Raw genomic sequence first — 27,906 nt, 5'->3', positions numbered from 1 at the left:
AGTCCAGCTATATATTTTTTATTGGGGTATAATTGCTTTGCAGAGTTGTGTTAGTTTCTGCTGTACAGTGAAGTGAATCAGCTCTATGTATGTGTGTGTGTGCTTAGCCGTTCAGTCATGTCTGACTCTTTGCGACACCCTGGAGCCTGCTAGGCTCCTCTGTCCACGGGATTTTCCAGGCAAGAATACTTGAGTGGGTTGTCATTTCCTTCTCCAGGACCCAGGGATTGGACTCAAGTCTCTTGAGTCTCCTGCATTGGTAGGTGGATTCTTTACCACTGTGCCACCTGGGAAGCCCAGCTATATGTGTATATACAAAAATATATATATACGTCTAACCCTCTATGGTCTCCATCGCACCCATCTAGGTCATCACAGAGCACCGAGTTGAGCTTCCTGTGCTTTGTAGCAGGTTCACACAAGCTATTTATTTTACACATGGGTGTATATATGTCAATCCTAATCTCCCAATTCATCCCACCCTCTCCTTCACCTACTGTGTCTACATGTCCGTTCTGTACATCCGAATCTCTATTCCTACCCTGGGAATAGGTTCATCTGTACCAGTTTTCTGGATTGCATATCCATGCTTTAATACACAGTACTACTTTTTCTGACTTACTTCACTCTGTATGACAGATTCTAGGTCCATCTACATCTTTACAAATGACCTCCCAAATGTGGAACACTTCACCAGTTTGGGTGTCATCTTCGTGCAGGGGTCATGCTAATCTTTGTGTCATTCCAATTTTAGTGTTTGTGCTGCCAAAGCGAGTGCTACAAAAATCTTTTGATGCCACAGGCTCTTTCTGTCAAGTACTTCAGCACCTTTTGTCTGGAGGCTGGTGGCCTCTGATGTTGGCAGATAAGGTGGGACCAACATTCTGGAAAAGCTGGGGGAAGATGTGAGTGTGATGCCAGAAGGGAGAGACCGAAGGATATCACTGCCTCCCCACCCCACCCAACCCCAGACTGTCCCTCCCCAGACCAGGCCTCCCTGCCTCTCAAGTCACTGCTGATTCTCCCTGAATGAAATCAGAGAGAAACAGAGAGAAGGGCAGAGCAGACTTCAAGGCCAGAAACCTGACCCCAGAGTGCCCCTGGAAACAGGTGCTGTCACTCGGGGTGTGGGAAAGTCCCAGCTCGAGCGGCTGTCTGAGCACAGAGGCGTCCAGGGGCCGGTGGTTTCCTCGGGGGCAGGTGTTCCTGGACTCATCCTCCCCATGCAGCCACCTGGGCCCTGCTCCTTTCCAGCCTGCCTGCCGGCATCGCCCAGAAAGAGCCACCCCGGCACTCCTGTGCTATTTTTCCGGTGGTGCCCAACACGGCCATGCTAGACTGAGGCCCCGGGAGGCTGGGGCAGGAGAGCCGAGGCCCACGGCTTGACCCCAGAGTTTGGTTTTAGGGGAAGCACAGCAAAGCAGGAGGCATGTCTCTCTGCCTGTTTCCTTCTTGTTTCCTTTGTCCCTGGAAAGACTGAACAAAAGCCCTCAACATTAATGAAATTGAAGGGAGGGACGTGCGTCCTGAAAAGTTCAGAGAGCAAAGCAAGCCAGGACAAGGTCACTGGGGCCGTGTCCCCGTGGTGCTGCGGTGGCCTCTCTGGCAGCCTCTGGAGTGGCCTCAACACAGCATCTGTGCAACAAGGGGAGAGCAGAAGGGACCTGCTGTCTGGGAATTTCCCTTCACCCAGTGACGGCTCCACTCACCAAGCTTTGCCCAGAGCTCTGGACCACCTTGGCCCCGACCACGGGCCCCTGAGTCAGCCACAGAGTAGAGTCAACTGGGGCTGGAGTGGAGAGCTGGGAGGCTGGCCAGCTGGTTAGAGCCAGTGGGATGGGCCCAGCAGGCAGGATCAAGCGGAGAGGCGAAGGGGCACAGGGCAGCTCCCGCAGTGCCCCCTGGTGGCTAAAAGCAGCCCTAGCCCACCCCCAGGAGCCCAGACTGCTATTCAGCCGCTAAGTCCTATCCAACTCTTCGTGACCCCGTGGACTGCAGCACGCCAGGCTCCTCTGTCCTCCACTGTCTCCCGGAGTTTGCTCAAATTCGTGTCTGTTGAGTCAGTGATGCCATCCAACCAGCTCATCCTCTGTTGCCCCCTTCTCCTCCTTCTCTCAATCGTTCCCAGCATCAGGGTCTTTTCCAATGAGTCAGCTCTTTACATCAGGTGGCCAAAGTATTGGAGCTTCAGCTTCAGCATCAGTCCTTCCAATGAATACTCAGGGTTGATTTCCTTTAGGATTGACTGCTTTGATCTCCTTGCAGTCCAAGGGACTTTCAAGAGTCTTCTCAAGCACCACAGTTTGAAAGCATCAAATTTTTGGTGCTCAGCCTTCTTTATGGTCCAACTCTCACATCGGTATCTGACTACTGGAACTACTAGCTTACCTTCTGCCCCTGGAGCAGACAGGATGAGAGAGCAGGATCGAGTCTCATTACATTTTTTGCCCTGCAGTCCTCTCTTGCCTCACCCTACCCTAGCCCTGACTTTCATCCTAGGATGATGGATGGAGGGTCACCTTGCTCTCATGCCAGGGGTGCTGAAAGCTGGGGGAGGGCTTGGGGTCCTTTCCACCCCTGTGGCCCCTGGTATTACACGTCTGGGTCCTCCTTCCACAGCAGCAGACAGATTGAAGTTTCCACACTGACACGGGAATTTTGTTTTCCCAATCCTAGCTAGATTTGAGCTCAGCTAAGGCAGCAGTTTTGACAGCCCTGACCGTACCCTAAGGGTTTATATATATACATACATACATACATATATATATATATATATATTTATTTATTTATTTAAAGATAACAAGAAGCACAGCCAGGGGTGAGGCAGTGTGCTGGGTGGCCATGACATCTGAAAACATTCTCTAAAAACACCACATTTCTGACAGTTTTGAAGTGATCTGTTGACAGTTGTTATGACTTAGGTGAAAATAACATCTTTTCAACCAAAGGTGTTAGGACAAGTGGATATCCACATGCCACAGCTTATACAAAAATCAACTCAAATGGATCCAAGATAGAAATATAAGAGCCAAAACTGTTAAACTCTTAGAAAGAAACATGGGTGTAAATCTTCAAGACCTGAGATTCGACAACTGCCTTTTAAATAGGACACCAAAAGCGCAAGCACGAAAAGAAAAAAATAAATACATTTGACTTCACCCAAATTAAAACCTTTGTGTATCAAAAGACACTATCAAGAAAGTAAAAAGCAAGCTACAGAATGGGGAATATATTTGCAAATCATAGATCTGATAGCATCCAGAATATATAAAGAATTTTTACAACTCAGTAACAAAAAGATGTAAACCAACTTAGAAATGAGCCAGGACTTCCCTGGTGGTCCAGTGGCTGAGACTCCAAGGTCTCAGTGCAGAGGGCTCAGGTTCAATCCCTGGTCACGGAACTAGATCCCACATGCCACAACTAAGAGTTTGCATGCTGCAACTAAAGATCCCACACAGACAAATAAATATTTAAAAATAAAATATTTCTTAAATGGGCTGAATGATTTGAATAGACATTTCTCCAAGAAGATATACAAATTGCTAATTAGCACACTGAAAAGATGTTCAACATCATTAACTGTTAAGGAAATGAAATCAGAACTTCAATAAGATAACACTGTTCAAAAAACCAGAAAATCAATGTTGATGAAGACGTGGAAAATCCCCAGTGTTATGTTCCCAGTGTTGGTGGGAATGTAAAATGGTGCAGCCGCTGTTGAAAATACTTCCGTGGTTCCTCAAAAAGTTAAACACAGAGTAAACATATGACCCAGCAATTTCATTCCTAGGTATATAACCAAGAGAAGGAAAACATGTCCAGGAGTTCCCTGGTGGTCCAGTGGTTAAGAGTCCACCTGCCAATGCAAGGGAGATGGTTTCGATCACTGGTCTAGGATGATTCCACATGCCTCGAAGGAACTGAGCCCCGTGCATCACAGCTACTGAAGCCTGCGTGCCCTAGAGCCCAGAGAGAAGCTACCACAATGAGAAACCTGTGCGCTGCAACTAGAGAGGAGCCTCCACTCACTGTAACTAGAGAAAGCCCTTGTGCAGAATGAAGACCCAGCACAGCCAAAAAAAAAAAAAAAGAATTCCTGAACTCTGCTTAAAAAAGTTATGTCCACACAAAAACCTATGCACAAATGTACACGGCAGCATTATTTACAACAGGCAAAAAGTGTGTTTCCACTTCTTGGACACTCAAATGTCCGTCCATTGAGGACTCACCAGGGGTCTTCCCAACCCAGGGATGGAATCCGGGTCTCCCACAGTGCAGGCAGATTCCTTACCATCTGAGCCACCAGCAAGTCCCTGAAATCCACGTATAATACCTTACACAAAAATTAATTCAGATGGGTCAAAGACATAAATACAAGAGTTAAAACTATTAAACTCTTAGAAAGAAACATAGGTGTAAACCTTTGAAACCTTTGATCAAGCACTGGTGGCATATCCATACAATGAAATGTAAAAACAAGTGAAATATTTACAAGCCACCACATGGATGAACCTGGAAAACATCATTGTTTCTCGAGGGGCCCAGCAGCCCAGGCTGACATTTCTTGTCTTACAGCTCAGGGAGGCCCTGGCCTACAGGATCCGGAAACTTGGGAACACTCAGGTCCAAAGGGCTACCTTCTTCATGATCCCACCTTTTTAAAACATCTGAAGAGAAAAAAAAAAGAAAACATCTGAAGATCTGATGGACTGTATTCTCCAGGTTTGCCCTCTCCTTTAGCTGATTCCTTCCAAGGTCATACTCTTGGACATCAACCACTATTTTTTTTTAATCTCTGCAATTAAAAAAAAAATCTTGGGTTTTCCCTAGTGGTCCAGTGGCTAAGACTCTGCACTTCCACTGCAAGGGGCACAGGTTTGATCCCTGGTCAGGGAACTGTGATCCCATCTGCTGTACACTGTGGCCAAAATTTAAAAAAAAAAATGTCTTCCTTTCTTTTTCATCTTCAGCACTCACCCAAATTTCTGAGCTTGACTTCTCCCTACAGAGATGGCTGCATACCTCATGCATGGCCCGGGATGTGGCTAATGTGGACCAAGTGTCTGGTCAACACACTTGTTTATGCCTGAGGCCTCTGGTCTGTCAGGCTCCATTCTTGGCTCCAGACACACTGCAGTGAGCAAAACTAAGTCCCTGCAAAGTAAATCCTTGTGGAATTTACATCCTATTGAAGGAAGACCAAAAAGCAGATGCTGAACATTTTGAGTGATGTTTTTGGCTTTGAAGAAAATTCAGCACAGTAGGGGGATAGAGGGTCATCGGGGGCAGGTATGTGTGTACGTGTGCATTTAAGGGGAGATGGCAGCACCCTTCTCAGCTTGAACTGTTTCTCAAAGAGTCATAGCCCCAGTGTCCTGACATACAGGGAACTCACGAACAAGGAGACATACCCAGACTGTTGAGCAGGCCAGAGGGAAACTTCCTTGAAAGACCTGCCCAGCAGTATGGCCAGAGACAGGCAAACCCAAACAGCTTCAGGGTCTCTTTCATTTTTTTAATTTTTGTTTTTCTGGTCTTGGTTAAATAGCATGCAGGATCTTAGTTTCCTGACCAGGGTTTGTACCTGCACTCCCTGAACTGGGAATGGAGAGTCGTAACCACTGGATCACTGGAGAAATCCTCAGTCTCCTTCTTTTAAGGTCAAGCTTAGCTGGGGTGCAAAGAGGGCAGTTTCAGCTCTTTGGGCAAAGGGAGTTTGTAAACAGCCATCTCCAGGAGGAGTCTGTGGCCTTTGGGAGGAAGTACCTCCTTGTCCTCACCTTGATGAGAGCTTCTCGAGATCACTTTCTTCCTCCTGGAAGATCCTGGTTTGGGATCCTAGTGGCCAAAGGCCTGGTAAGACATCACTTAGCTATGGAGGTTGTTTTTAAGGTAAAGATATGAGAATTCATACCTTTTGTATGTGTGTCAACCTGGGAGCACTTGCAATGTCACCTTGCAAAGGGCAACTTTCAACCCACCAACTTTGTGACTTAGGGTAAGACACCTAACATTTTAGGCCTCTAAGAATGATTATAGTGCCTACTTCATAGTGTTTGGTGAGGAGTAAATGAAACGGTGAATGTAAAGGGCTGGGTCATGGGACTTCCCTGGTGGTCCAGTGGTTACGACTCTGCACTTCCGACACATGGAGCTCAGGTTCAATCCCTGGTGAGGGAACTAGGATCCCACATAATCACACGAGGAACCCAAAAACAAAAACAAAGGCTAGGTCATGTCTTAGAAAGCTAAAGTAATTGAAACAGTGGCAGTGGCATAAGGATAGACATACAGACCTATAGAATAGAGAAACCAGAAGTAAGCTTGTATATATAGTGAGTTGATTTTCAACAAGAGTGCCAAGACTAGTCAATGCAGAAAAGACAGTCTCTTCAACAAATGGCATTGGGAAAACTGGATATCCACATGCAAAAGAATGAAATCGGACACTTAGCTCATGCCATATATAAAAATTAACTGAAAATGGATTAGAAACCTAAGTAAGAGCGAAGGCCATAAAACTCTTAGGAGAAAACATGGGGACAAATCTTCATAACCTTGGATTTGACAATGGTATCTTAAACATGATACCAAAAACACAAGCAACAAAAGAAAAAAATAAATTGTACTTCATCAAACTTAGAAACTTTTGTACATCAAAGGACACTACAAGAAAGTAGGAAACCGCACCCCCCACCCCAAAAAAACAACAAAACCCTACAGGATGGGAGAAAATATTTGCAAATCATATATCTGATAGAATTCAGAAAATGTAAAGAAATCTAGGGCTCAGCAACAAGGCAACTCAATTGAAAACCAGCCAAGTGCCTTGGAAAGAGGATAAACAAATGGCCAAAAAGCACGTGAAAAGATGTTCAACATCATTAGATACTAGGAAAATGCAAATCAAAATCTCAATTAGATACCACTTCTCACCTACTGGAATGGCCATAATTAAAAAAAAATTTTTTTTTTTTAAAAAGGGAAGTAAGTGTTGATAACATTGTGCAGAAATTGGAATCTTCATACATTACTGGTAGGAACGTAAAATGGCACAACTGCTGTGGAAAATGGTTTAGTAGTTCCCCAAAAAGTTAAACATAGAATTACAATGCAACCCAGCAATTCTACTGCTAGGTATCCATCCATACCCCCAAAGAATTGAAAACAGGGACTGAAACAGTTACCTGTACATCCAGGTCCATGGAAGCATTATTCACAATGTCAAAATGTAGAAACCACCCAAATGTCTATTAGCAAAGTAATGGATATGTGGTATATCTATAAAATGGAATATTATTCAGCCACAAAAAGGAAGGAAGTATTGACACAGGCTTCAACATGTATAAACCTTCAAAACGTTACATCAGGGACTTCCCTGATGTTCTAGTCATTAAGAATCTGCCTGCCAATGCAGGGGACACGAGTTCGATCCCTGGTCTGGAAAGATCCTACATGACTCAGGGTAACTAAGCCAATGTGTGACAACTATTGAGCCTGTGCTCCATAACAAGAGGAGCCATGACAATGAGAAGCCCATGCACCACAACTAGAGAGTAACCCCCTCTCGCCACAGCTAGAAAAAGCCCACATGTTGCAACTCAACCAAGACCCAACTCAGCCAAAAATAAATAAAAATGTTAAAAATTATTTTAAAAGATCATTATCTTAAAAAAAAAAAAAGATGACTATTATATGAGTCCCTTCTTCCCTGGTGGCTCAGATGTTAAAGAGTCTGCCTGCAATGCAGGAGACCTGGGTTCGATCCCTGGGTCAGGAAGATCCCCTGGAGAAGGAAATGGCAACCCACTCCAGTATTCTTGCCTGGGAAACCCCATGGACGGAGGAGCCTGGTGGCCTACAGTCCATAGGGCCGCAAAGAGTTGGACACAACTGAGCGATTTCACTTCACTTCACTTCCATGGTGGCTCAGATGGTAAAGAATCTGCCTGCAATGCAGGAGACCCAGGTTCGATCCCTGGGGAAGATCCCCTGGAGTAGGAAATGACAACCCACTCCAGTATTATTGCCTGGAGAATCCCATGCACAGAATAGCCTGGTGGACTAGGTCCATGGGGTCCCAAAGAGTCAGACACGACTGAAGTGACTTAAGCGATGCAAGCTTTGCATGTACTTAATGCCCCTGAATTGTACACTTGACAGTGGTTAAAATGCTAAATTTTGCTATGTATCGTTTGCCACACACACACAAAAGATGAGGCATTATCTATCACAGTAACTTGTCCATAAGAGCATCAGGGATCCTATAGAAGGACGGAGAGTCTGGGGAGCCTGCTCCCCTCAAGAATGTGCAGTCAGGAAAAAAAAAAAGAATGTGCAGTCAGGGCGGCCGTCTGGCGGCCAAAAGAGGGAGCTGGAAGGTGACTGTCATCAGTTGGATCCAGTCTCAGAAGTGGCGTCTGTGTGACAGTGATGTTGGAGGGTTTTAATTGCTCCTGAATTAATGTGCTTATTCCTCACCCTGGGTTTAATTACTGTCTTAGGTCACATATGCAAATGAGTCTGCAATCATTCCTGGTCCCCATGGATGGCAGCCCTGATTACCAGCCCTCACACTTTGCAGCGAGATGGGCAGGAAGAAGGGGAGGGGGGACGCCACTGGCCAGGCTGGCCTCCCCCTTAAGAGCTGACAAGCAGAATCGGATAAAGTGGTACCCTGCCTGCCCCATTTATGGGTCTTTGTGAGCTGACGAGTTCAAGGTTGTGTCTGGGGAGTCGTTGCTACCTGAAGGCACCGGGAGGTTGCTTGTCAACAGCAGAGGAGCCCTGGAGGACCTAAACTCCCGGAGCCCCTGGGGACAGAGGATTTTTACAGGAAAGGAACGGCATTGGGAAGATGTCAGCCTGCAGAAGAAACCGTGGACCCGGAGTGGCAGATTCAAAAGCAGCTGCCTTCAGGAGACAATGGCCGGGGACTTCCGTGGCGGTCCGACAGTTAAGACTCCAGCCTTCCACTGCAGGGGACACAGGTTTGATCCCTGGGCAAGAAACTAAAATCCCACATGCTGCACAGTGAAGTAAAAAAAAAAGGAAGATGGCCAACTGCTGCCTTCTAGGAATGTGGGCCCAGTGTTGGCAAGTTTTAACGTCTAAGGTCAATTCATTAGAACCCAGAAATTGGAATTTTTACAAGAAATCTGTGTTTTAGATTTTTGACAACTAATTTGAATTAAAAGAAAAACACTAGGTTGTCTGCTTTTCGGGGTGGGAGTTAATTGGGAAGGGGCTCAAAGAACTCTTAGGGTGTTGGAAATGGTCTGGTGTGGTAGTAATGCTAGTTACTAGGTGCATTTTTAAAAACACATCAGACTGTACACTTAAAACAGGTATGTGTGGACTTCCCTGGTGTCCAGTGGCTAAGACTCCACACTCCCAATGCAGGGGGCCCTGGTTTCATTCCTGGTTAGGGAACTAGATCCTACATGCCACAACAAAGACCCAGAGCAGCAAATAAATACTTAAAAAACAACCACAGTAAAACAACAGGTACCTGTGACTGAAGGTAAATATACCTCAGTGAATTTGGCTCAGTGGGTCCCCATACTTCTCTAGGGTTGCTATGAATGTTCTACTAAAACTGTTCCCTTTTTGTTCACTCACGGCCACAGGTGCTTTCTAAGCTCTCAAGAGCTCCATCCCCTTTCCCTACGCCCCGGACCTCTTCCTTTGTTGTTCATGGACTGCAGCATGCCAGGCTTTCCCCATGTACCTCTTCCTAGGTAAGTGTATCAGCACTTGATGGTCTAATTCATTCTATTCTGGGTGGGAGCCTAAGTTGACGTGACAATTTCTTTTTTTAAAATTAATTTTTATTGGAGTATGTGTGCGTGCGTGCTAAGTTGCTTCAGTCTTGTCCGACTCTCCGACCCCATGGACTATAGCCTGCCGGGCTCTTCTGTCCATGTGGTTCTCCAGGCAAGAATACTGGAGTGGGTTGCCATGCCCTCCTCCAGGGGATCTTTCTGACCCAGGGATGGAACATGAGTCTCTCAGGTCTCCTGCCCTAGTGGGTGGGTTCTTAACCAGCTGAGCCATCAGGAAAGCTGCTTTATAAACTTGTGTTAGTTTCTACAGCACAGCAAAAGGAATCAGCTATATGTATACATATGTTCCCTCTTTCTTGGATTTTCATCCCATTTAGGTCACCAGCGAGCCCAGAGAAGAGTTCCCCGAGTTACTCTGTAGTTTCTAACTAGCTAGCTCTTTTATGTACATTATCAGTACTGGATATGGCTATCCCAGTCTCCCAATTCATCCCCCCAACCCTGTGACCGTTTATAGTACCTACTCTGTATGTGACCATTTATGGCAGGGGTCTCCAACCCTCAAGACAGATCAATACTGGTCCATGGACCTATTAGGAACCAGGCTCCACAGCAAGAGTTGAGCTGGTGAACCTTCATTTACTGTTCCCCAACACTGGTTAGCCTGAGCCATCATCCCTCAGTCACAGCGCCAGGCCATGGAAAAACTGTCTTCCATGAAAGCTGCCCCTGGTGCCAAACCATGTAGAGAGCTGACTCAACTCGGAATTCTTAGTCAAGAAGCAGGCTCCTGTCCAGGCGTCCTCCCTGCAAATGGCTCAGCTTGCAGTTCTGTGACCTGTGTTGACTGCCTTCAGCTGCCATCTTCCAGTCTCAGCTGCATTCATTAAAATAAAATTACCAGTGCCAGAGGCACAGAGCATTACCAGGCTCAGAGCTGCATACTGGAGTCAGCTGGGAAACTTTTTACCACTGAGCCTCTGGTTTCTGCTCTGAGGTTCTGATTTACTTGGTCTGGGAGGCAGAGGGGATACTTCCCTCCCAGTGATTAAGATTCTGCCTTCCAGTGCAGGGGGTGCGGGCTTGATCTCTGGTCTGCGAACTAAGATTCCCACATGATGCAGGGTATGGTCAAAACTTTAAAAGCTTCTGAGGAGACTCTAGTGAGTGAAAAGTCTCTCAGTCGTGTCTGACTCTTTGCTGTATCAATTCAGTTCAGTTCAGTCGCTCGGTTGTGTCTGACTCTTTGTGACCCCATGGACTGCAGCATGCCAGGCTTCCCTGTCCATCACCAACTCCCGGAGTTAACTCAAACTCATGTCCGTTGAGTTCATGATCTCAGCCACAGTCAGCTCCCGATCTTGTTTTTGCTGACTGTATAGAGCTTCTCTATCTTTGGCTGCAAAGAATATAATCAATCTGATTTCAGTATTGACCATCTGGTGATGTCCATGTGTAGTCTTCTCTTGTGTTGTTGGAAGAGGTTAGGGTTAGGGTTAAGGTTATAGTCCATGGAATTCTCCAGGTCAGAGTACTGGAGTGGGTAACCTTTCCCTTCTGCAGGGGATCTTCCCAACCCAGGGATCGAACCCAAGTTTCCCCCATTGCACTCAGTTGAATGCACCAGGGAAGCCACCAGGAAGACACGTGGGAAGTGAACTGGGGCCTCCTGCATTGCAAGCAGATTCTTTACCAGCTGACCTACCAGGGAAACCTAGGGAGACTCTAAGGTATGGCCAAAAAAAGTTTGCAAATTACACTGCTTCAAATTTTCAGTTGAGTTTTGTTGCAGGAATCTGAAGTTGGAAGACAATCACAGGTGAAAAGCCAATGTTTGTATTATGAGGTTAACATTAAAAGAGGAAACATATATAACACAAGTCCAGAGACTACTAACAAGTGCTACCAGAGATGTTTACTTCAAAAACACTTGGAAACTTAGAATCAGCATTGCTTGTCCTGCTTCAGATAGAATGCCCAGGAAAAGACTGATGGTTTGTATTTCTTCCTGGCTTATTTCTGCCCATCCATGTCAGCAACATGCTTTGTTTCTGCTGGGTGAAAAGCTGTCAATCGTCCCCAGGGGCTCAGCATCCCCCGGGCCAGTGAGACCCCAGGAGCCTTCCTTCTGGGTGGAATAGATCTGAAAGGGCTCCTATCTGTCCTTTAACCTTAGTGACAAATGCCTTTAATTGCTGATCAGGAAATGTTGGGCTTTCCTGATGGCTCCTGAAATGCAGAAGACACAGGTGATGCAGGTTCAATTGCTAGGTCAGGAAGAGCCCCTGGAGGAGGAAATGGCAACCCACTCCAATATTCTTGCCTGGGAAATTCCATGGACAGAGGAGCCTGGCAGGCTTCAACTCAAAGACAGAGTCAGGCACGACTGAGCGACTAAGCGTAGGAAATGTTGACATGCAACCAAATTTAACAATCTAAGTTTGGATGAACAAACAGTCCAGTCAGACTGTCAGGCCCAGTTCAATCACTTCCTTGTAGAATCAGTTTTCAGATGGGAACCAGTCAGGCAAAGCTGGGATTGGTCAGTGGTTTTGGCTGTACACAGGAGGGCTGGACCACATTAGGTGAAACAGGGTCTTCTCATCTGGAGATGAAGAATGGCTTCAGACACTTGTGTGTGGTTGCCAAGCTCACAAGGGGTGATGGCTCTGTGATAAGATGGGAGTCCTGCTGCTCAAATAGTAATCTAGGTATTACTGCGAAGCCATTCTGCAGATGTAATTCAAACCACTCACTGTGGACTCTGAACAAGGAATTTTCTTGGATGATCTGGGTGGGCCTGAATCAGGTGAAAGTTCTTAAAGCAGGGCTTACACAAGAGAGGATTTTCACCTGAACCCGAGGAGTTCTTTTCTGATCATGCTCTCTTCTGCCTGGCCAGCCTATGGACTCTGTCATGCCCCACAATCATAGGAGCCAATTCCTTGTGATGAATCTCAATATGGTGTATGTATCTTCTACTTGGAGAAGGAAACGGCAACCCACTCCAGTATTTTTGCCTGGAGAATTCCATGGACAGAGGAGCCTGGTGAGGCTACAGTCCATGGGGTCAGAGTCAGACACGACTGAGTAACACTATCTTCTGGTTCTGCTTCTTGGGTTGAGAGATGAGCAATGAACAAGAATGTCCACAAGGGGGCCTCGCTGGGCTCAGTTCAGTCAGTCCTTTGACTTTGCGACCACGTGGACAGGCCTCCCTGTCCATCACCAACTCCCAGAGTTTACTGGGTGATCCCCTTCTCCCTCACCCCACCCCCTGCCTTCAGTCTTTCCCAGTATCAGGGTCTTTTCAATGGGTCAGTTCTTTGTATCAGGTCAGCATCAGTCCTTCCAATGAATATTCAGGGCTGATTTCCTTTAGGATGGACTGGTTGGCTTTCCTTGCAGTGCAAGGGACTCTCGCCAGAGTATTAAAACACAATTCAAGGGATTTGTATCAAGTCAGGGGAAGAAACTAAAATGCTAGTGTAACACCAGACCTCAAGGGGCAGAGGGCAGAGCAGCTACAGTATTCTCACCTCTCGCTGGTGCTCATCCATTACTCCAGACGGTGCTTTCTGCAACACTAGCACTTCATACCTGCAGTACCCGAAGCAGTGGGTATCTGCGACATGGAGCTTCTGAGCATTTGAGATCAGGCAGACGAAAATAAGGAATGAATTAAATTTTAACTTATTTAGCTGTCCTTGAGGCACCCTGTGAGAGCTCTGCATTTTTCTCTCCCAAACAAGAAGTTTGGTCCTGAAGTCGGGCCCTGCATCCTGGCACCGACCCGCCGCTGCTGCAGGGCACCGGTTGACCCCTCTCTCACCTTTTCCCCAACATGCCCTCCCCCAAGGACTTATACAACGTCCTCCACAAACTCCTGTTCCTTCTATCATGACACTTCTATCTGGTTCTTGTAGAGGTGATTCCTGAATACCCAAGATGTGAGGACAGACTCAGAGACCACTTCATACACATAGGGCATAAGTTTATGGGTCACTCAGGCCTTTTTATTTTGCACATGAACCCACTGGACACTTCAGAGATGACAATCTAGATACACATGGCTCTGAATACTTGGTGGAAGTGAGGTGAGAACAATGATTTGGGCCAAGTACGTGATGACAGAGCTAGGGTTTCCAGCAGGGCTCCAGAGGGTCAGGCGTGGCTTCTGCAGGTCTAAGGAAGCGGTGGGGACGTCACAGGACGAGGAGAGGGCAGGTAACTACCAGAGGCCCCTGTGGGCAGCAGCGGGGGCCTCACACTGCCCGGTGACATGAGACGCAGGTCTAAGGAGCCAACGAGTGACTGCAGGGGCTCGCCCGCCCACAGCTTACTTGGCGAGCGGGTTTCTGAAGCTCCTGCCGGCAAACTTGGCCTTGCTGCCCAGTTCCTCTTCAATTCTTAGGAAGCAGGAAGAGAGATGGGGAGAGAAAGACAGACGTCAAACTTCAATGCAGTAAATTTTCCCACCCAGAGAGATGGTCAAGGACACACTTGTTAAGAACTTCGGGACTCAACCCTCGTTCAGTCTGCCCAACTAATCCCTAAACTTGAACTTCTTGGAGTTGCCAGGAATAGAAAATATGGGCTCTTCTCATGCACCTGGTCTCCTTCCTTCCCCGCCTTCCTAATGTAAGAAATGGTAGGACTGTGATTTCTTAGAATACTTAAAGAAAAAAAAAAAAAGATTTTTAAAATGAAAGGATAACCCAGTTTCTTGAACCAATAAGTGGTACAGGGCAAAAGGGTGGGGGCACTCATCAGCGTGAACTGTTTGGATCCTGATGTCAAAAAAAGAAATGGCCACTTTGCAACAAGAGAGGAGACAGACTAGATGAACAGACCCGATGTTGGCACTAAGAAATTACCACTAATCGTGGGAACCATCATGGTAGAGTGGTTATGTTAAAAAACAAAAGTAAATCTTTATCTGAAATATACACAAGTGAAATCATAAAATGCCTGGAATTTGCTTTAAGATTTGTCAGAAAAGGGTGTAGACACAGAACACAGAGGAATATGAACAGCGGGTACATGCACATGATGGAGAAGGAGTACAGTCTACTATTCACTTATATTTTATGTGCTTGGCATTTTCCAGGATGAAGTTTTAAAGATGGGGTAATGTGGGAGGACTTATGAAATGGATGTTCCTCTTCCCTTCAAGACTAGAAGAAAAGAACAGAAGGGCAGGTCTTCCTGTGTTTATAGGCAAAGCTTCCCAAGGACAAAAAAGGGAGAGACTAGAGTGTCCGAAGGCGCCAAACACTGGAAACCCTGCAGTTTACCCTTTGGCAATTTTTCTTCCTCTCCCTGAGCTCTGTTATCCTGTCCACAAAACAAGGCTGTGAAGTGAGACAATCACTAAGGCCCCCTTGTAGCCCCCCTAAATTCAAGGATTCAATTGTCTGGAGGGGAGCGGTTCCCTCTCCCCCCAGCAGCCACCAGGCAGGTAGTGCGGAGCAGGCCTGCTCCAGGGGAGGGCTGTCAGGTGCCTGACTGGCCCCAGCCTAACACCACTGGGGCCGGGCGCCTGCCCCACCTCGTACGGCCGAGCACAGCCTGGGGCTCCTCCCGGAGATCAAGCCCACACTCAGCGCTGGCAGCCTCTTACCTGAGGATCTGGTTGTACTTGGCCAAGCGCTCGGATCGGCATGGGGCACCAGTCTTGATCTGGAAGCAGAAAACAAAGGCCACAGCTGCTTACAGTGGACACTGAATCCTCTTGGACGCTTTGGGCAGGGGCAGGGTGCCAGGCAAAGACAGCAAGGCCTTAAGCAGGCTCTCTGACCTAGGAAGGGGGGGTAAAAGGGGCACCCAGGACTCCATTCTCTCCACCCCCACCCCAGGTCTGTGTTCAGGAGAGAAGCGAGGCCCGCCCTTCGTGTCAGGGAGCTCCTTACCTGCCCCGTGCACAGCCCCACCACCAGGTCAGCAATGAAGGTGTCCTCAGTCTCCCCAGAGCGATGTGACACCATGACGCCCCACCCGTTGGATTGGGCCAGCTTGCACCTAGGAGCCAGAGAAAACCAGATGGCATGGTTCCGCGGCTCAGGCACCGCAGCCCCTCCTGGCCTCCCGAGCCCTCAACTGCTGGGAAAAGGATAACCCTCGACCTCCCCTGAAGGCCCAAGGATGTTCTCTGCCCTGTAGTCACACTTGGAAAACAAGTGGGTTCAGCCTCCTTGAGAGAGGTGTGTGCATGCCCGGACTGACATTCTCTGTGTGATATGGAATAGTGGGTGCACGGACACCCAGTGGTCAGGACCAGGCCACAAGGGCCAAATGTCCCAGGCCCCTGGGGGCCATTGCTAACTTTAAATGTCACCTGTAGTTCCAATCAGAAGACCCTCCCCACCACCAGGTTCAGGCCCCTCTCTTCACAAGAGCTGCCCCCAGAGGGAGGGCACTCACGCCTGCAGGGACTCGGTAACAGAGCCGATCTGGTTCACTTTGAGCAGGAGGCAGTTGCACGATTTCTCGCTCACGGCCTTGGCGATCCGCTTGGGGTTGGTCACCGTGAGGTCGTCCCCGACCACCTGGATCCCCGCGCTGGCAGTGAACTTCTGCCAAGCTTCCCAGTCATCCTGGTCAAAGGGGTCCTCGATAGACACCACTGAGAAGAGTAGAATGTGTTTTATCAGGGTGGCCTCCCAGGCTGCTGACCACCAACGCCGCTGGAGTCCCCCTCCCCTGAACTGAGGCTCACACCTGGCCTCGCCCCTCTCACCTGCAGACAGCCCATCCCTAAAGCAAGTCCTGGAAGGAGTCCGCCCTACCCAGCCCTCCTGTGACAGGGAGCACAGTAATTGCAATCCTGCAATCCCATGGTTGTGGAGGCAGAAAACCTACTGCCCAGGGGGTTCTCAGTTTAGTGCCACCGAGGGTAAGAACAGGGCTGTGGACCCATAGGGGTGACTCTGGGGTTTGCGTTCCAGCCCCATCTCCACCAAGGTGCTCAATGTTAAATGCGGGCACTCAGAGGCACTGCCTGGTGTGAACACCTGTGCCACTGTTGGCTGAGCGCCCCTGGGCAAGTTCTAACCCACTCTCTGCCTCACTGTCCCCTCTCCCGTGCGCATCAGGTAACACAGAGCCTAGAGGAGTGCCTGGCAGTCCCAGTTTTCAAAGGTCCTTGCCTAACATCTGCTCATTCACGAGGCTGTTCTGACAGTGACACAAGGCGCTCATACGTCACCACCGCAGGCCGGCAATAACCGCCACTCACACCCGCAGCCACCTTGGAACACTCACCTGGGTAGTCCCTGATGAAGGACTTGTACAGGTTGGCCAGCTCGTCGGGTGTGATGTACCTGTTGGGGTCATCAGGCGACTTGAAGTCCAGGTCATACTTGCCCGACCTATAGAACTCAGAGGCAGCTACGTCCATGCCGATGACGACCTTGTCACTATAGCCAGCCTTGCCGATGGCATTCTTCAGCAGCTCCAGGGCTGGAAAGAGATGGTGGTGATGACTTTGGAGACCAGGCCAGCTCTGCCCAGTGGGAACCGTAACAGAGGGAGGATAAGGTACTCTGGCCCCAGCCACCAGTCTCAAGATTCCAGGAACCTTTTTATGTTCTGGGGCAAGAAACCTTTGCTCAGGGCCACGAGTGCATGGCCAAGTTGGAAACTGATTCTCAGAGGCTTTTTCACTGACAAATGCTCCCAAATTTAGCACCAAAGAACAGCTGTGCTGGCCAAGATACAGTTACAGTGACCAGCTGAGATCAGCTGTCCCAAAGAACAGGCTTTAAATAGAGCCAAGACAGAGGATAAGATGGTTAGACAGCATCACTGACTAAATGGACATGAATCTGAGCTAACTCCAGGAGAGGGTGAAGGATAGGAACCCTGGAATGCTGTAGTCCACAGGATCGAAGAGTCAAGACACGATTTAAGTGACTGAACAAGAGGCTGCGATCCAAGAGGGAGCCCAGCGGACTGACAGGGAGCCCCATGCCGAGGCCCTGCCACTAGGCTCTGCTGTCCGGGTCCAGGCTCAGGGTCAGCCTCACTCAGAAGCACTGCCTGCAGGGAAACTGACCAAGACACTGGCTACTGTTGAACAGCAAAGGTGCCCAAGATTCAAACCACGTGAAAGGGCCGGTTTTTTATAAGTTAACATAGTCGAATGTCAGCTATTGTGTATGACTGACCCAAAGGTCAGGATAGACATTTCCTTTCACTAACCATCCCTGAAGCCCATGATATATGCTTGGAACCCTAGATTTTATGGTCGGGGGTGGGGCGTGGAGGGGGCCCACGGTGCCCAGGGTTGGGGCTCCCTTGGAGTCACTACCTTCTTTGTTTTCCAGGATGTTGGGGGCAAAGCCGCCCTCGTCTCCCACATTGGTGGCGTCCTTCCCATATTTCTCCTTGATGACGTTCTTCAGGTTGTGGTAAACCTCTGCTCCAATGCGCATGGCCTCCCGGAAGTTTTCGGCCCCAACAGGAAGGATCATAAACTCCTGCATGGCCAGCTTGTTGCCAGCGTGAGAGCCACCGTTGATGACGTTGAAAGCCTGTGGGGGGAGAGAGGAGTGTAGCTTCTGGCCTGGAGGGTCTCCCCACCCCCAGCAGCCCCCCAGTGCCCAGCTCCACATGGAGCCCGTGCATCACTGCACTGCAGCCACCACCACAGGTGCACACAACCCAACAAGTACAGAGGCCCTCTCCCATCGACAATTGAGGAGACGGGTGCTCAAGGTCACTGTCAGCCGGTGCTGGCAGAGTCGTCTGCAGCCGAGACTCCCAGAGCCTGCTCGTACCCTCGTGCTGGAGGATCACATATGGATGAGCTGGAGAGGTGGGAGGTCTCGGGTCCCCACGAGAAAGCAAACACCCCCTCCTCCACACACGGGAAGCTCAAACCAGCCACTCACTGGAACTGGCAGGATGACCTCAGCATTGCCAGCCAAGTCGGCGATGTGGCGGTAGAGGGGCACCCCCTTCTCCACGGCACCAGCCTTGCAGACAGCCAGGGACACGCCCAGGATGGCATTTGCACCAAACTTGGCTGGAACAGAACAGAGTTAAATGAAGGCATGTCTTACCCACCAGCCTTCCTCCAGCTGGCTTTCCTGCCTGGACCACCACTGTGTGCGCCCTGGATTGTATTCTGAACCTCTTCTCTATCACACCAGAAATGCAACAGCCTACTTCCCACATACACTCATCTGCTCTTTCCCCAAAAGAGAAAGCCCTTTCTTTGGTCTATGGAACTCTAGAAAGTTCTGCAAGTTGCTGGACTATCTGAAGCACGGCCTCTTCTGAGTAACCCTCCACACCTGCTGCTGTCAGCTGGCTGTACTCCTGATATTTAAAAACGTAATTTATGAACGTGAGGCAAGGACCACAGGTATCTGGTCATATAACTTATTATTAGGGACGACATGACCTCTCCCCAAGGGACTTAAAGAGTCTTCAGGAGAAGCTACGACCTTCCTGGCGAAGATTCCACTCTGGCCACTCACACTTATTTTCTGTGCCGTCCATCTCTATCATCAGCTTGTCGATCTTCTCCTGCTCCACGACATTCAGCTTCTGCAGGGAGAAGGGAGGGTGAGCTGCTTGGAGGGAATGGTGCTTCTACCCACACGCCCTGGGCCCTCCTGTCACAGAGCCACCAGCCTTGGGAACTGTGCAAAGCCCAGGTCGGTTTTGTGCTTATCCATGTCAGGGGAAAACAGACACAACACTGCCCTTCACAGGCTTTAAAAGCATCACGTACTTCTCCCAGCATTGTGACTTTGGGGGCCGGAGAACAACAGAACTCATTGTTCTTTATTTGAAGAGCTGTGCTAATCAAAGTCAGTTTCTGCTGTCACTCAGCTGTCCTCAGTGAGGACGTCTGAGTATCTGATGGGAGATACAAGATTTGTAGGTAGTCCACAAGGCCAAAAAATAATAATAATCATCATCTTTATTTAATGTTTTAGGCCAGGTTGTGTGTGGCATGTGGGATCTTAGTTCCCTGACCAGGGATCAAACCTAGGCCCCCTGCATTGGGAGTGTGAAGTCTTAATCACTGGACTGCCAGGGAAGTCCCCAAAATGTTTGATAACTGACCAAAATGAATACTTTTAGTGAGAGTATAAAGTAACCAAATTGGCATCTTAAAAACTGGCTCAAAGTAATGAAATAAAAGTCAACATTACTTTAAAAACTTCACAACAGCAAATTATTTATCATCTTTCTCATTAAAAAACTAAAATACAAAAAGAAAACAAAAATCTCTTTAAGTCCATCACACCGTGTTAACACTTCGGCATCTTTTAACTTTCGTGTCAAGGCAACTTTGGGTAAAGTTCGAGGTCACCCCAGCAGATGGCTTGGGGCCAACACTCACCAGGAGTAACCAACAAAAGAAAATGTCCAGGAAAGCCCTGCTCACAGTCAGCCGTGCCAGCTGAGGGCACCGAGGCACAACGAAGAACAGGGGTGTGCAGAGGGGGCCAGGAGGCTGGGATGGCAGAGCAGTGATGGAAACTCTGCCTAGGGACCAATCACAGCAGGTCACGTGGGCTGGCCACAGCAGGCAAGCTGGGAATAGAACCAGCAGAGCTGCCACTTGCCATGGGCACAGAGTGGACCTGGGAGAGGGACCACGCCAAGGAGGACACATGAGGCCAGGCTCGGCCATAGGAGACTGGGAGGGAGGGGCTGGAGGAAGGACAAAAGCGACAAAAAACAGCTGAGCAGGTTGGGCTGTGAGGTCCCCAGCCCCACTTCCTCTACAGCGGCTCCACTTATATCTGTTTGCCATATTGAGGCTCCAAATAGGATTTTATTTAACAAGAGTTCTGCTGTTTAAACATATAGTAAGTAATTCCACAGCTCATGAAAAATGAGTCAGTTGCCATGGGTACTACATTCAACACCCCTGGGAGCCACCCTTAAAATCTGGATCTTAACTCCCCAGAGGTTAAGATCACTGCTGGGAAACATCAAGGCTCTTGGAGCCTCCCGTCCCTCGGATCCAGTTCCATGCTCTGTTAGACATGGCCACGCAGGCAGAGGGCGGGTCAGCAAAGGCCAAGTAACTCGCATGCACGACAGGGAATCCCACCAGCTTCTTTAGCTCTCAGAATAAGCTCTTCCTTAAACAGGAAAGCCCCCCGGCCTGGACTGGGCGGCGCTCTGATAGCATTAATATACATTAGTCATCAGGAGGCAGGTCCTACCTTGCTAACCAGGGCAGGCGCAATAGTTTTATTGATGTGCTCAACAGCCTTTGAGACACCTAGAAGGAATAATCAAATCAAATTACCGATGCTGATGAGAGAGGCTTGAGCAGCACTGCTGGAGAACCGCTCACCATATTCACCCAGATATTCAGAGCCCACCAGAGACCTTCAACGGGACCCCTGGCCCTCTCCCCCCGGAATCGGAGGGCTTTCTGGCCCAGTCTGAGTGCTCTTACCTAGGACCCCCACGGGTTAGAGCCACACAAAAAGCCGCCAAACAGACTGTCTGGAGGGAGGTTAGTTGGCAAGACCATGCACTGGACAGGCCAACTGCAGAGGCTAAAGGACGCCCCGTGTATTACCTGTGTGCACAAGGCTGGTGCCAGGAACTCGTTAATATACTTAACGGGTCTGGAGACACCTGACCAGCAGAGATTGACAGAGAAGGAAAAAAGAAAGACTCAGAAGAGAACAGGTTTGTGAAGGACGCCGAGTGAGAGAAAGAGAGGAACAGGACAGGAAGGTGGGGAGAAGGCGGTGGGGACCATGCATTCGTCCTCATCATAACTGAGGTGGGGCGCTCCTCCTGCCGTGGGCAGGCGTCCACCTGGGCTGCCAGTGAGACCCCTCAGGAGAGCTCTTTCCAGAAGCTGCCCTCCTGCAGTGGAGCCACTGTGACCTGGCCCTGTGTCCCCCTCAACCTGACCTCGCTCGCTGTTGCCCCTCTGATGCAGTGTTCCTCATCGCCCTCCCCTGGAAAGTTGGCAGCCCACTCGTGCCCTCGGGAGGGCCACAAACTGTGACGCAGCCTGTGCTCCTGCCTTCTCTCCAGAACCAATTCCCATCCCCGGGTGACACCGCTCCGTGGAGAGTGCAGTCCAGCCCCGTCTGCTTTCCTGTGGCCTGGCCTCGGGGGTTCTATCTGCAGAAAGGTGAACATGTGCACACAGACCACTGGAGGCCAGCTCTGCCAGAGAGACAACAACTGATCTATCCATGATGAGTTGGAAGCCTCCAAGCCCTGAGACCACACCCCGGGAAGAGGCCTGCAGGCCGGGAAGGCCCTCAGAGCCCTCCTGGAGGACAAAGGCTTCTCCTGGGCACTAGCTAACGTGTCTTCTTCTCCCTCATTCCCTGGCCCAACCAGGAGTTCTTCACAGACTGGAGACAAATCACAGGAGAAAGAATGTGAAAATGCCTGCCTTGGGTTACAGGCTCAGGGACCCTGGCATCATGCTCGCCGTCCACACCCTGGGCCAATCAGAGGTCTCCTGCCCTCAGATGCAAGCTGCAGGGAGGAGGGAGGTGGGTCTGCACTCACCTTTCCCCATGTAGCGCGTCTTATCATTGTCCCGGAGCTCCAGGGCCTCATAGATTCCAGTTGAGGCGCCACTGGGCACAGCAGCTCTGAAGAGACCTGGATGTTGAGAGAGGAAGGAGAGAAAAATGTTTACTAATGATTAAGCAATAGCTCCTAGATCCCTCCCAGCACAGAGGGCATCTGCCCTCAGGAAATGGTCACCTCCTTCCAACATCGGGGAGACTAAGATGGCTGTTCCTCCTGCCTCCTGTGCTTTTGACTTTATACCGAAGACACTACAGCAGAGCTAATGAATTTCCCTAGTTTAAAGATAAAGGTCTAGAGCAGAGCTTCTCCAGTTTTAATGTGTGCACACAGCACCTGTGGGTTAAAATCCAGATCCTGAGACATGATAGGACATTTGAGTCCACATCCCTAAAAGCTCCCAGGTGGTGCCCTGCAGCTGGTCCATGGACCACCCCCAGCCACACAGTCCAACAGAAACACCATGAATCCACTTGTGGGATTTATCATGTTCTAGGAGCTAGTAACCCACGGAAACACCAAGCTATTTTAGACAGTCGGGCTAGAGAGCACTGTTGCTAAGCTTCCCTTAGACAACTGAGATCGGGTTGCTACCTTTCACGTCTAGAAGGTGATGGTTCAAGAGGAATCACTACAGCTCATGTGCCTCAGCTTAGGCAGCAGTGAATGCTATTTGGAGGTTCTCTGCCTAACAGGACAGGTTGGAAGAGAAAAGGAATAAGGACAACAAAGGCGCAGAGTTAATCACACAAGAACCCAATCACAGTCCTGCAGATACAGAAACCGGCCGCCTGGCTAAGCCTAGAGTGTGGAGCAGAAAGTGGCAGCTGTCCTTGGAGGACAGACGGTGTCTGGAAAGGTACCGCAGAGATCCGGTTACATGGGGCAGACAGGGTGAGGGGAGCAGGAAGTGCAAGCAGCCTCTCGAATCTCCTTGAAATTGTCAGGGACTTCCCCTCTGAGAACTGGGGGGTGTGGGGATGTGAAGGCAACTCAACTCAAGAGGAAAAAACCCAACCACGTATCTCAGTCACGCTTGGTTATGTGCTTGTGTTACCACATGACTGTGTGAGCAGTGGGCCACACGTTCTTTGTATCCAGGCCCTGGCTTTCTCTATATCCATCAGCTCTGGACGAGGTGAAGAAGCGATGGAAGAATGACCCTAAGGTCAGCTATGGACTTTGGCTGATAACGTGTCAATGCAGGCTTGACTCTAACAAAGGTTAGTCTAGGTAAAGAAGGTCAATTATGGACTTTGGGTGATAACGTGTCAATGCAGGTTTGACTCTAACTACTGCTCAGGTGAGAGTGTTGATAGTGGGGATGGGGGGTAGATGGGAACACTACTTTCCACTTGATTTTGCTGCGAACCTAAAACTGGCCTAAAAATAAATTCTAAGAAAGAAGTGATGAAAGGTTCTTAACAAATTTATGATTTTCTGGCGCTTTTTTTTCTTCCTGAAAAGGATTAAGACACATAAGAGAAAGTTCCATTCATTTAAATGTTAAAAGACATTAATTTTAGTCATTTTAAAGAGTTTCAAAGAAAATGCCTCCCTCTCAACAATCTTCTAGCATCCTGGGTCTTTTTTCGTCGTTCAAAGTCCGTTAATTTCCAAGTGGAAAGTTCCACTCTCTAAGTGAACCAATCTCATAAACTGAAAGGAAATTCTTGCAGTCTGAGAATCCACAAGGCACATGCCCAGAAGGAATGGTGTTCTCATGGCAACCCCTACAGTAACCACAGGTAGGCTTCTGCTGGATAAATCTAGACTTGAGGGGCCTTCACTTTCTGGGCAAGGGGGAAGGCAGGACAGGAAGGGATGGGCTGGCGGTTCCTCTGCCAGGCCTGTGATTCAGACCATGACTCAGCTCTGACTGGCAGGTTCCTTTCCAACTTCACACACTTGGGCCATTTAGAAAATGGCTGAGATGTTGCTGGAGGTAACACAGCGGCTAGGGAAGCACCAGATTTTCTTAAAGTAAAAAAGATTAAGGAGGGGAGATTTTAAGGGGGACCCATCCTATTCTTTTCAAATGTGGGCAAATTTTTCCTATGTGGACTTATAGCCAGGTAAAAATACCAGCCTCTGGAATGTCCCAACACTCCCAAGTAAAAACTGTCCCTGATCCTCTAAGAGTGATCTCTGGAAGCAGAGCTAAGAGCGCTATATATACCCTTATACTCCCCTAATCTCTTTCCTTTTCAAGGAAGATTGATCCTATCGCACTGTACCTACTTATTTGGTCACAACAAGCTGTGAGGCAAACGAGTGACAGGCCCTTTTAGGGACAAGGTATCACCTTACCTCCCTACCTCAGTAACCTTGGAGCTGACCTGTGTCCTTCTCTACACACCAAGAAGCACAAGGGCCTCTGGCCTCCCAACCTCGGAGCACAGCCTACCAGCATGTGCAGATCAGAAAGAAAGGCTTTCAAGACCACAAGCTGTTTCTTGCCTAAGGCTCTGTCATTTAAAGCTTTAAATGGAATGTGGTGCCAAGGATTATAGAATCAAAAGCAGCACATACCTTTCGCCGTGAAGAGATCAACTTCAACAGTGGGATTCCCACGAGAGTCAAAGATCTCTCTGGCGTGGACCTTGAGGATGGACATGGTGAATTTCTGCAGGGAAACACAGTTCACATTTTCCATGAACCATAACAAAGGCTCAACTCGTTATTCAAGAGGTCACATCTGAGGATTCCTAGACTAGGAAAGAGTGCATATAACTAAAAATTAATGTAGGAAGGGTGACTAGAAAATGCCTGCTGGAAAGCAGTGGGAATTGTTCCTAAAAAGTTGGTGGGGGGCAGCTCTGAAAGGCCCTACTAGTTCAGGGCTGGTCCTGCAAGCAAAGAAAGCCTGACCACGTGTGTGCTGGTGGGATTTAAAAAAAAAAAAAAAACTACAGGAGGAAAATCTGGTTTGTAGCAGAACAGTGAATTAAAAGCTAGAAACACAATTCATTAGGTAATTTGAAGCAGCAGGAGGATATTTAATAGGTCGGTATAGGATAATCAGAAATTATGAGTTTGGAAAGGAGGAGTGAGCCTCTTGGTCGGTGTGCTGTGAGCTTTGCCAATTTCTGAGCCTTTCAAACCTCACAGTGCTTGGGTCTTTAGCAAGACAGGGCACAAAAATAACATTATCTAATTAGTGTTTCTTTCAATGGGCATTTCACCCCATCTAAAAATCTTAATTATGAAAGTCATGAATTGTACCTAGAAAAATGATTCTTTGAGCACCAGGATATGCCAAGAGAAGTTTCCTTCGAAAACACCTTAAAAAAAGGTGGGGGTTGCAGCTACAAAGAGTAAATATCAAGAGCTAAAAAGAAAAAAAAGTCCTCCTTTTCTTGCTTTCCCTCCCAGAGGCTCTCCAAGAAATAAACTAATTGAACAACTTGTAAGACAGAGGTAGACACCTAGTCACTGCTCAGAAGCCATTATCTAACTGGGCCCTCCTCCAGTATCTTCTCTGGAATGTTCTGAAGCAGCAAACGGCATCTTTTTAAGTTTCAAAATTAGACATGAAATCACGTGTGTGGCTTTGTCTTTGTAACAATGGAGTTTTTATTCATTAGCCAATAAAAAGACATCTAGTTTTTAATCTCCTATCTTACAAAAAGGTAAATTTGCTTAAATTTTTTTTCATTTTAAAATTCTAGTTAAAAAAAAATAAAAAAATAAGATTCTAGTTAACTTTGGGGTTTGGGAAATCATACCTGTGTAACATTTATCACTGCCAAAAAGTTCCCTTAGGCCATTTCCAGTCACTGTCCCCTCATCCTCAGGCCAACCACTGATTTACTTTACAGATTTTAGATACACTTTCAAACACATCTTCATTTCACTACCTCATCACACAGTTGTAAGATTTCATTTTTGGCTTCCTTTTAGTGATATAAAACAAAGTAATCAACTTATTTCATGATGTAAAAATAAAATTCAATTTATCTTTAAATGGCTAGGAAAACTTTTCTCCTAAGTCATTAAAATGCTATGAGCACAGAGAGAGGGGAAGGTGGGTCTGACTGGGAGCCTGCACGGCTTTTTACCGGCCTAGACTGAACCCCATACCAGGGGCAGCATGGGCAGACCGGGCAGCCGGGGCCTACACGTGCCCCGGAAGCAGGTCAATCGGCTGCCCACACCGCTCAAGGGGAAGACCACATTGCAGAGGAAGCAGCGAAGAGGAAGATTTCGTAAAATACATCCTTTTTATGTCAGACCAGGGGTTGACTGTTGGTGGCCAGCCCGGGGAGCCGAGAGCGGCTCGTGCCCGACCTGGGCGAGGTCGCCGGGAGGGCTTTCCAATGACTCCCCGGCTCCGCTGCAGTCTCTTCCAGCACAAGCGCCTTCTGAACCCACATTAGTCCCTGCTCATTCCGCAGCAGCGACGGGCTGGACACCCAGGCGCCAGGCTGGGGGCCACCAGCGGGAGGTAGGGGCGCGGGGCCCGGAGCGGGGAGTTGCAGCTTCGCGGGAATCTCTCCTTTCCCGGCCCCTTTGTCAATTTTCGGAAGGGCCTGGCTTTAACGAGCACGCAGTTTGGACCTGGAGCGCTTCCCAAATCTTCTACCCTCGCCTCCTGTTGTCTTGGTGACCGCGTGCTGTACCCCTGGTCTCCCGGGACAGTTACGCGGCCCCGTAACCCATAATCTCAGGCTGAGCTGCACTTTCCCCTCCGGAGAAACCGGGCGCTGTGCCCCATTGTCGAGCCGCGACTCTGGCCAGGGAGGCCAGTCGCAAGCGCGGACTCATCCCTTCCCCATCCCAGCCGAACCTCCCACCCGCAGTCTGACCGGCAGGAGCGCCCGCGGGCCCTGGGGACCCACGCGCCTCCCGCCCGGGAGCTTTCTCGGTAGCCCTTCCTCGAGTTCTCACCCTGCCGCCGGAGGTCGCCGCCCGAGAGAGAAGCAGAGGGTGCTGCAGACACCGAGGATGAGCGATAAGTCGCAACGTCCGAGCGCTCCGAGTACCCCGAGCTCTTCTCCCCGCCGCTGGCCAGGACTTCCTGCCTAGCCCGGAGGGGACCACGCCCACTTCCCGCCCCTCAGGCCCGCCCCCTCCGAGACGCCTTGCCATTGGCCCAGCGCGCCGTCACTCGGTCTCTCGTCCGAGGGAAGGGCGGAGCTGTGGCCGCTGCGGATGGTTAGAGGGGGCGACATAGCAGGGAGGTGGGGCGGGACCGGGCTGGGCCGTCCCCGGTGCCCCCGCAAATGGGTGGGGGTATGGACGAGTCCCAGTCCCCCTTCGCTCCACTTCGGGCTGAGGGCCCCTTCCCCCCCGCGCCGGCGGAGCGGAATCTGTGGCTCTGGGAGCGGAATCTGTGGCTCTGGGGCCCCCGGGGAGAGGAGGGGCGGGGCGGCGCAGCCGGCATGAGGACTCCGGGTTCCGTCACGTACTCCGAGTCCCGCACGCACGCAGCGTCCCTCCGGCGCCGCACGTCCGGCCCACGACCTTGGTGACGACCTTCGCGGCCCGTCCTTTCTGGCCGCCCCACCCCTCTCCCCGGTGCGCTGTGCTGGAGACCCCAGTGGCAGGGGGACGTTGCCGGCCGCGTGCGCCT

General features: G+C 49.3%; 2 protein-coding genes and 1 non-coding gene across 3 annotated transcripts in view; 1 reads left to right on the top strand and 2 right to left on the bottom strand.

Moving 5' to 3' along the window:
* Positions 1 to 11,496, top strand: part of LOC122707429 — a 146,906-nt gene extending 135,410 nt beyond the window's left edge. The window contains exons 4-6 of the mRNA XM_043922901.1: positions 8,840 to 8,993; positions 9,633 to 9,743; positions 11,352 to 11,496. Coding sequence (XP_043778836.1) covers positions 8,840 to 8,993; positions 9,633 to 9,643 — 165 coding nt within the window. The 3' untranslated portion in view covers positions 9,644 to 9,743; positions 11,352 to 11,496. The remainder of the gene's footprint in view (positions 1 to 8,839; positions 8,994 to 9,632; positions 9,744 to 11,351) is intronic.
* Positions 675 to 778, bottom strand: LOC122708369. Its single transcript, XR_006345152.1, has one exon. It is a non-coding gene; the product is annotated as a U6 spliceosomal RNA (small nuclear RNA).
* Positions 11,497 to 13,778: 2,282 nt separating the features above from the next.
* Positions 13,779 to 27,378, bottom strand: ENO1 (enolase 1). The gene is made up of 12 exons (XM_043924144.1): positions 27,222 to 27,378; positions 24,864 to 24,957; positions 22,308 to 22,403; positions 20,984 to 21,042; positions 19,274 to 19,343; positions 18,683 to 18,816; positions 18,100 to 18,322; positions 17,052 to 17,249; positions 16,212 to 16,413; positions 15,701 to 15,809; positions 15,412 to 15,470; positions 13,779 to 14,197 (listed from the first exon to the last, which is right to left on the bottom strand). The coding sequence occupies exons 2-12, from the start codon at positions 24,946 to 24,948 to the stop codon at positions 14,128 to 14,130; spliced, it is 1,305 nt and encodes a 434-aa protein (XP_043780079.1). The 5' UTR covers positions 24,949 to 24,957; positions 27,222 to 27,378; the 3' UTR covers positions 13,779 to 14,127.
* Between the last annotated feature and the right edge of the window lie 528 nt (positions 27,379 to 27,906).

This window comes from Cervus elaphus, chromosome 14 (genome assembly GCF_910594005.1).
Source record: "Cervus elaphus chromosome 14, mCerEla1.1, whole genome shotgun sequence".
Classification (NCBI taxonomy): Eukaryota; Metazoa; Chordata; class Mammalia; order Artiodactyla; family Cervidae; genus Cervus; species Cervus elaphus.
This window is presented reverse-complemented; position numbering and strand designations above follow the sequence as displayed.